This window comes from Salmo salar, chromosome ssa16 (genome assembly GCF_905237065.1).
Source record: "Salmo salar chromosome ssa16, Ssal_v3.1, whole genome shotgun sequence".
In the NCBI taxonomy this organism is placed as follows: Eukaryota; Metazoa; Chordata; class Actinopteri; order Salmoniformes; family Salmonidae; genus Salmo; species Salmo salar.
In genome coordinates, this window is record NC_059457.1 from 41,114,502 (window position 1) to 41,124,287 (window position 9,786).

At 42.0% G+C, this 9,786-nt stretch overlaps 1 protein-coding gene across 1 annotated transcript; it reads left to right on the forward strand.

The window, feature by feature from the left end:
* The first annotated feature begins 586 nt into the window (after nucleotides 1–586).
* On the forward strand, nucleotides 587–5,196 carry LOC106573825 (protein-lysine 6-oxidase). Its single transcript, XM_014149191.2, has 6 exons — nucleotides 587–1,631; nucleotides 1,895–2,003; nucleotides 2,605–2,899; nucleotides 2,974–3,069; nucleotides 4,144–4,259; nucleotides 4,357–5,196. The coding sequence occupies exons 1-6, from the start codon at nucleotides 758–760 to the stop codon at nucleotides 4,361–4,363; spliced, it is 1,497 nt and encodes a 498-aa protein (XP_014004666.1). The 5' UTR covers nucleotides 587–757; the 3' UTR covers nucleotides 4,364–5,196.
* The last annotated feature ends 4,590 nt before the right edge of the window (nucleotides 5,197–9,786 follow it).

The following is a 9,786-nucleotide window of genomic DNA, read 5'->3' on the forward strand; positions in this document are numbered from 1 at the left end:
GAGGTAATACAAGGCCCGCCCCAATGTGTGCTTTTCCAATGTGGTATTTACCGTTAAAATAAACAGGGTAAATGGATCTCAAAGAGCCATGCAGCAGCAGCGCGCGCCACCTGCATGTGTGCTTATTTTCATGATGCAAATAGCACCTATTATAAAACACATTTTCTATTCCCCTATTATGAAGGTTTCAATTTAATCCACGTATAGAACGTATTGCTTATGATGACTATCAGTCATTTGTTGTAACAGAAGTTCCCAATCGCCAAGAGGTCATTGCGTCATGACGCAAAAAAAATAGACTAAGTTGGATGACTAATCAGGGACACATTTTTTAAAACTAAAACCACTTAATTAAAAAAAAAATGTATCTTGCATTTTCAGCAAAAAATCTCAACGTGCTCTAAGAAAGTGCTACCGCTTATGCGGAAAATGTACTTATAGGCCTACTAAACAAATAGTTGTATAGCACGCCCGATATGGTGACGAAACGGTTAAGTTAAACATGGTGTCTGTAAAATAAGCCCTTGCTCCTCTCTGTGCATGCGTAGACAAACAAATTCTATGAAAGTGAGTGCCTACATTTTCACTCCAAGTAGTTCACCTGAATTTCACTATGGAGATGTGGTGCGCAACTCCCTGACAGAGTCAAGTGTGTGTACAAAACATACCCCAGCATCACCCCAACATCACTTAGATTACATTTTTACAGAAGTGTCAAATTTACGAAGTGTTTTGTGTAGTTCAGACACTTTTTGCCATGGAGAGGTTTTCTTTTCCACTTTTTTGCCTGCTTTATGTTCTGGTTAGTTTAAGCACTGGACAGCACCATTTACGTGCGCGAATGGGGCCATGGAGACACAGAATCCAATGGGAGAACAACGGTCGGATGTATAGTTTACTCAGCACGGGGTCTGAATATCTCGCACCGGCACAGGCGGGGAGACTACCTGCTCAGCTCTATCTGAACACCAATAATGATGTCAATAAACGTCACCCACCTTCCCCGAGGGACACGGTGCAGGTGGCGGGATACCCAGGAGCGCGTCCCCCTTCCCAAGGAGGCACCGGTTCCACTTCCAACGGTACCGGTTCCGGGGCTCTCCAGGAGTTCTCAGGCAGTGGGATACCGAGGGGAGGACGAAACCCTACTCGGGTTGATGTCAGCCTGCCGGTTTGGCGACAGGTATCTGTGTCACCGGTCAGGAGCGCAGAGATTACGCATGGTCGCGGCACGAGCCAAGCGCGACATGAGACCCCAGAAGCATCAGCCCACCCACCCACATTTGGCTACGTGAATAATGCCAAGGATGCAGGCAACAGACAACGCGCTCAGCGCATTGCCCAAGCAGCGGATTCTATTCCCTCATCCAGACGCATTCCAGCTCCAGAATCAAATACATCTCCAACTGCGCTGAGTGCGCTTTCTAACAATGGCGTGGAGGCGCACATCACTCGCTCGCAGCCCCAGCAACCGAGGAGGGTTGAAAGTAATAATATGATAGTTGATTATGGTGATGATCCCACGGACCCAAATAAAAACCACCAAAATTCTGTTTTTTATAACGGAAGAACCAGAGAACCTGTGCGTCTTCCACCGGGAACAGGCTATGGCACCAGATTACTTCATAACGGTAAGGTAGACAGTATGTGAGAATTAGGCTTAGCTTCTATATCTTAAATAGTAGGGTGTTCTATTTTACCCAGGGCCATTTGCCTTGCATTATGCAGACATATTTTTACATCCAAATAAAAGTACAGAATATTACAAACAATACATAAAACGCTTCAGACTCTCTTGTTGATAAAAATACAAATGTGGTAGGTTACAACAACCCTCACACACCCTTGTAAATCATACAGCTAACACAGATGGATTGTGATTCCTCTTCCCCAGGTCTCCCAGACCTTGTCCCTGACCCCTACTATATCCAAGCTGCTTCTTATATCCAACGGGTACAGATGTATGCCCTGAGATGTGCAGGAGAGGAAAACTGTCTGTCACGGTAGGAGTTCATGCTTTATTATTGATTACACATATCAATGTGTAAGATCAATACCACTAAAACATTTATATTGGCATCGTCAATGTATTATAACACTAATTAATAATATTTGACATATACAGTCATTTGTTTGATTAGAGGTAGACATCAGGCAGGTTGTGTCGACCAGACTTCCTTGGCACTGGCCCATTTGGAAGTAACAGTATAACGACAGTACCATACAATCTGGCAGCCGACCTCGATTTTTTTCCCTCTCTGCTCTGCTCTGCTCTGCTCTGCTCTGCCAAGTAAAATAAACTTCAAATGAAAGGCTGTGGATTCCTTAGGTGAATGTTAAACTGTCCCAAATACACCTCAAGGCTCCTCCTCAGTGTCTTCTAAAGCATAATACGTGAACTGTTACTAACTTGTTATTAAGTTGTTATTAAGCTGTCATTAATGATAATTCAAATGAAAGTCCATGCACTTATCTGTAATAATTGGGGCCAGGAGTTTTTTCTGACCAAGAAAGTTATGGTCAGGTGACATTGTCAGGAAAAACTCCTGACCCTAGTCATTATGTACAGTCTGTTATTTGTATTTTTAATTTCTCTCCCCCAAGGTCAGCATATCGACCAGGTGTCAGAGACATCGACTACAGGACTCTGCTGAGGTTTCCTCAGAGGGTGAAGAACCAGGGGACTGCTGACTTCCTCCCAGTCAAACCCAGACACCAATGGGAATGGCACAGCTGCCACCAGCACTACCACAGCATGGAGGCCTTCAGTAACTATGACCTGCTGGATGTCATCACAGGCAGGAAGGTGGCAGAGGGACACAAGGCCAGCTTCTGTCTGGAGGACACGAGCTGTGACCCGGGAGTCCGCCGACGCTTCGCCTGCACAGCACACACACAGGTTCTGATAGTTTAATTGATCAATCGATCAACCAATCAGTTTGTTATATGTTTTTAATCACATGTATGGTACAGGGATTGGGTCCTGGTTGCTACGACACCTACAATGCCAACATTGATTGCCAGTGGATTGACATCACAGACGTGCCACCAGGAAACTATATTCTCAAGGTAACACTATAGCCACTTTAAGGAAGAGACAGATATACAGTGCACTCCAAACGTTTTGGGACAGTATTGGCTCTGTACATCAGCACTTTGGATTTGAAATGATACAATGACTATGAGGTTAAAGTGCAGACTGTCAGCTTTAATTTGAGGTTATTTTCATACATATCAGGTGAACCGTTTAGAAATTACATCACTTTTTGTACATAGTCCCCCCATTTTAGGGGACCAAAAGTATTGGGGGAAATCCACTTATATGTGTAGTAAAGTAGTCAAAAGTATAGTATTCGGATAGTCCTGAATTAATCGTGAATAATGATGAGTGAGAAAGTTACAGACGCACAATATCATACCCCCAAGACCTGCTAACCTCTAACCATTACAATAACAGGGGAGGTAAGCATTTGTTGGGGTTATGATATTTGTGTGTCTGTAACTTTCTCACTCATCATTATTCACAATTAATTCAGGATTACCTGTAATCATGGTAGAATCCACATTAATGTAGAAGTGTTTAGAAACATATTATATTCTTATTTACAATAAAAGTGACTCCAAAATGACACAATACATTATTTCACATTAATTTCCATTGGTCACAAAATAATCTGAAACACAACCAAAACAAACAGCAAATGCATCCAACAAGTTTGTAGGGTTACAAGCTTAATGTAATCATTACGAGCTAGAAATATGGGACCAAATACTAAACTTTTGACTACTTTAATACACATAGAAGTTAATTTCTCCCAATACTATTGGTCTCCTAAATGGGTGGACTATGTAAAAAAAGTGTTGTAATTTCTAAACGTTTCATCGGAAATTTAGGAAAATACCCTTCAATTAAAGCTGACAGTCTGCACTTTAAGCTGATATTCATTGTATCATTGCAAATCCAAAGTGCTGGAGTACATAGCCAAAACAACAACAAATATGTGTCACTGTCCCAATACTTTTGGAGCTCACTGTAAACCAGATAGATACAGCTCTTTGTCACTGGCATTTTTCAGTTGTCCAAAACATATAGCAGAACTAGCAACATGTCATTGACCCGTCTTGACTCATGATGTACCTCAGGTGACAGTAAACCCAACTATGCAAGTGCAGGAGTCAGATTTCTCAAACAACATAGTGAAGTGTGACATCAGGTACACAGGAAGCTATGTCCATGCCAGGAACTGTAGGATCACTGGGTAAGTCACAAAGACTTTCTGTATATAATTGATATACACATTTAATTTGCGATACTGTGAAATATGTGTTTATCATTGGTTTGTGTTTATTCTACAGGAGTTAACCCTGAATTGCTCTGATGGAGGGGCCATTTTCTGCTACCATATGCCTGCCAATGATAACCAAGCCAGACGAGTAACATGTATGGAGTTGTATCAGTATTTTTTGTTGAAGTCAGTATTGACACCTGTCTTTCGTTAAGCACTTTCTGGCTTTTTTAAATCATCCAATGCATATGTTCTTAGGTGTGAGCTGTGATGTACTTAGCTACAGTAAGTATTTAACAAGTTATCCTCTTTGTAATAAAGACATGCACGTCCTGCATGAGAGCAGCGGAGGTTGTATACAGTATGTCAAAGTTACAGTAGTATAATGCTAAGCTAAAATGTATACTATGGTGCTGTGCAAACATAGACATAACAAGTCTTTGAAAGGCCATTTCAAATCAAACAAATTTGTTTGTTTTGTTGTCCCAAGTTGGCGGTTATTCCAAGAAAGTCAATGGTGCTCTTGTCTCCTTTAGGCCATTTCTATTTTGATGGAGAATAAATGTAGTAAACCAGGCACTGACCCTAAAGTTCTATGCTCATTGAAATGAGCCACACGTATGTTCTGTATTTATGTGATAAAATGCACCATAAATTCCTATGTATGGATAATAAAATGCATGGATTTCTTTGCATTCTTTTATAGATTCAAACTACTAAAGCAGGCATAAGAACACTAACTGCTACTGTCAAACAGTGTATATACTGGGTTTAAAATATATATATTTGGTTATTTTGTAATGAAAATAGATACTGTATGTTTTTGAGGACGTTTTTCAGCAGTTCTTAGTTTTAGAAATTGTCTTTTGTAATAAAGTTTGCCTAAATATTTAGAGAAAAATATAAAATATGACTGGAGCCTTATTCTAAACTCAGCAACAACAAAAAAACATCAATTTTTCAGGACCTTGTCTTTAAAAGATAATTCTTAAAAATCCAAATAACTTCACAGATTTTCATTGTAAAGGGTTTAAACACTGTTTCCCATGCTTGTTCAATGAAACATAAACAATTAATGAACATGCACCTGTGGACTGGTCGTTAAGACACTAGCAGCTTACAGACGGTAGGCAATTAAGGTCACAGTTATGAAAACTTAGGACACTAAAGAGGCCTTTCTGCTGACTCTGAAAAACACCAAAAGAAAGATGCCCAGGGTCCCTGCTCATCTGCGTGAACCTGCCTTAGGCATGCTGCAAGGAGGCATGAGGACTGCAGATGTGGCCAGGGCAATAAATTGCAATGTCCGTACTATGAAACGTCTAAGATGGCGCTACAGGGAGACAGGACGGACAGCTGATCACCCTCGCAGTGGCAGACCACGTGTAACAACACCTGCACAGGATCGGCGCATCCGAACATCCCACCTACGGGACAGGTCCAGGATGGCAACAACAACTGCCCGGGTTACACCAGGAATGCACAATCCCTCCATCAGTGCTCAGACTGTCCGCAATAGGCTGAGAGAGGCTGGACTGAGGGCTTGTAGGCCTGTTGTAAGGCAGGTCCTCACCAGACATCACTGGCAACAACGTCGCCTATGGGCACAAACCCACCGTCGCTCGACCAGACAGGAATGGCAAAAAGTGCTCTTCTCTGAAGAGTCGCAGTTTTGTCTCACCAGGGGTGATAGTCCGATTCGCGTTTATCGTCGAAGGAATGAGCATTACACTGAGGCCTGTACTCTGGAGCGGGACCGATTTGGAGGTGGAGGGTCCGTCATGGTCTGGGGCGGTGTGTCACAGCATCATCGGACTGAGCTTGTTGTCATTGCAGGCAATCTCAACGCTGTGCGTTACAGGGAAGACATCCTCCTGCCTCATGTGGTACCCTTCCTGCTCATCCTGACATGACCCTCCAGCATAACAATGCCACCAGCCATACTGCTCGTTCTGTGCGTGATTTCCTGCAAGACAGGAATGTCAGTGTTCTGCCATGGCCAGCGAAGAGCCTGGATCTCAATCCCATTGAACACGTCTGTAACCTGTTGGATCGGAGGGTGAGGGCTAGGGCCATCCCCCCCCAGAAATGTCCGGGAACTTGCAGGTGCCTTGGTGGAAGAGTGGGGTAACATCTCACAGCAAGAACTGGCAAATCTGGTGCAGTCCATGAGGAGGTGATGTACTGCAGTACTTAATGCAGCTGGTGGCCACACCAGATGCTGACTGTTACTTTTGATTTTGACCCCCCCTTTGTTCAGGGACACATTATTCCATTTCTGTTAGTCACATGTCTGTGGAACTTGTTCAGTTTATGTCTCAGTTGTTGAATCTTATGTTCATACAAATATTTACACATGTTAAGTTTGCTGAAAATAAACACAGTTGACAGTGAGAGGATGTTTCTTTTTTTGCTGAGTTTATAAGAACCAACGCTGATGATGAGAAGCAGGTACGCCTCCGGAGTCTTTCTTTTGCCCAACGCAGTTAAGCCAAAACCATGCTCCGTTATTCAGAGATGTTCTACTACGCTCCCATTGGCTAGCTAGCGTTGTCTCACTCACAGGCGATCAGCGCAGAGACAGTGACCTTCCAAGGTAAGGATGGAAAGTGTAATTTAACAATTATCTGCCTACCATAATGCAAGCCTATTATTATCATGTTTGGTAACATTTGCCCATGTATTTATTTTCAGAGTTTCAATGAGTTGTAAAAATGTCTCAGAGAACTCTGCTGAATTCCCTAAATTGAAGGTCAGCTAAGTTAACCTAGGCTACTTAACCTTACTAGCTAGGTATTTTATGTTGTTATATTATCATTAGTAGTCTACTATCAGGTAAAAGCATATGCTTATTATTAATAATTTCTCAAATATTTATTAGCTAATCATTCAGTCGAATACGCTATGCTACAGCCATTGAATCTGTCTTTGAGTGTTAACGAACATTAATGGCTAGCTCGGTCCAAGACATTGTTATTATATTTTTCAATCTTGAAACACCAGGTCAAATGTTATTAATCAGTGACTGAAATTTTGCTCTACGTGATATTCACTTCCGGACTTGGAGACTTGAAGAGCACTTAAAGCGTTGTAGAATGCCCCTCTGAATAACGGGGCGTGGTTTTGACTTAACTGCGTTGGGAAAAAGAAAGACGCGGTATGGAGAGTGAACATTTAATTAGCACAGACATGGAACAGGACAGGAACAGCATCAGAACAGGTGATTGAGTCCAGGTGAGTCCAATGAATCACTGTTGCGTGTGATGAGGGAAGCAGGTGTGCGTAATGATGGTGGCAGGAGTGCGTTTAACTCAAGCTGAGCTCAAAACCATTTGAGGGCAGAGAGGTTGATTTCTTAAATTATTTAAGAAAACACGGCATGCCTCAGAAATGTATGAAATTATCCAACTTAGCACATTGTGTTTCTTGGAAAGGGAAAGAAAAATTAAATGCTTGAGCGTGGAAGCTGCTCTTGCGTGTGTTCTGCCAGGTTCTCCCTCAGTATGTCATTAAAGCTGTCGAGAGGACCCACTCCCCTGGTGTCAACTCCATGTCAAGTGCCTAAGATTTCTTGAAATGTGTTTACATTCAGCCGCAGTGTTAACCAGAGCCTCTGTCTGATGGGTCCCATTCAGGAATGGAAAAAGTTTAACGAGTTCCAAATACCCAGGAATTATTAATGACAACAATTTGGGTGAGGTAATGTAACAGGTAGTGCCTTTTGTTGATTTTATAACAGGGGAATACTGAGCATGAGTTAAATTGAAAGGACTACACTTTAAGCACATTGCCTCATGTCCTTGTCATCTTAAACATGCCATGGAAATAAAAGAGGCTCCGGTTTGTTCAGCTGGATGGAGCTCATTTATTAAAGGCAAATGGTCTATGGAATGGCTCTGTTGCCACTGCTTAACTTGTTCCATGAAAATACCTTCTCCATGAAAAACCATCAACACATCCCCTTTAAGGACTTGACAAGAGGAAATACCTCTGCAGTATTTATGATAACCTTCTTTCAAAGGTGTGGAGGTCACAGAGTACATCTAGTATCGCCCCATATCCTTAGTGAAACAGTGAAAAGCTACTTATTTTTATAATTAACCCTATTTTGTAACAAACCATCATTCAAGAAACACACGAATAAGTATAAGGGTTACTCACTCTGGATGGGTACATAGGGAAACTAACTGTATGCTTGAACTCCGTCCACAAACCACCAGAGGGATATTTCAGTCATCTTCCATCCAAAAATGACCTCTCAGTGTTAGCTCACGCCATCTTTGGTAAAAACAGAAGTGCTGAAGTGAATTGAAGTGTGACAGAATGTCAGAGAGAGAGAGCGATGGTGCCGGTTGTTTGCCCAGGGAGCCCAACGTGCTAAGCCTCAGTAATGTGCTACAGTTTTGGGTGCTCCAGACTGCCCTTTGGGTAATGGCGAGGAGCAGAGAAATTTCACGGCTACAGTGTCAGCCAGGAAACAGGCCAGATAACTGCAGAGATCAGCAGCAGGACTGATCCATCCTTCACGTACTTTACTGTACACAACCATCCCAGAGCAGACCAGACCTGGGGGAGACATTGGTCAAACATACAGTAGTGGTTACTATACTGTAAATGTACAGACAGCATCCTCAAAGATAAATAATCAATATTTGGGCTTGGGCTAAATGGGTATACCTATATGATAGGCTTGGGCTTTCAATAGTCTATTACTCGTTGTATCAGTAAGAATATAAAAATAAAAGAATTGCACCTTTTTGTTGAATATCTAGAAAACATGGAACATTGGGAACTCATGGTGTTTTTAAATGTAATAAATGTCTTATTTGTTTCTTTAGAGTTAAACAGCGGAGTGTCTGATGCTTCAAAAAGAGAGTGTTTACTTGGGCAGAACAAGGAATTCTATTGGTTAAACCCATTTGCACATCAATATAGTTTAACAAGTAGCCTGTTTGAAATAGAAAAATGTGCACTTATTAATGTCCCTGTACTTTTCCTTCAGAGCCCCTGTGCAAATACCAAACAGTCAAGACACCATCAGGGTCATTTCTAGTCATTTTTACCATGGTGAAATCCTGTTATTCTATTATTTTTGGGCATGGAAGAGGGGATGGGTGGGGAGACCAGCAGGATGGGGCTGGGGGTGGTGGGGAATTCTTCAACTGAACTGAAACGAATGATCCTGTTATTTTTTTATACACAGTCCTAAATACTAGTGTTGTTCCACATTTATAGCATACAAATGAGCGTCTGCCAAGAAGTCTCCCATCTGTCTAATAAGCTCAATGAAGAGGGCCATAGAGTCAGGTGAGTGCTGCCCTTGTGTCTGGCTCAGACTCTTACTCTCTCTCAGACATAGCAGGGTAGTGCTGAAGACGTGAAGACACACAGGTTTGTTATTGAGCTTGGACAGGAATACACTTGTTTAGAAATACCGTAATTGTTAGCTTTTGGAAGCAATACGAAAGTGTGACTGTTCTTCTACACACTTAAGCACAGT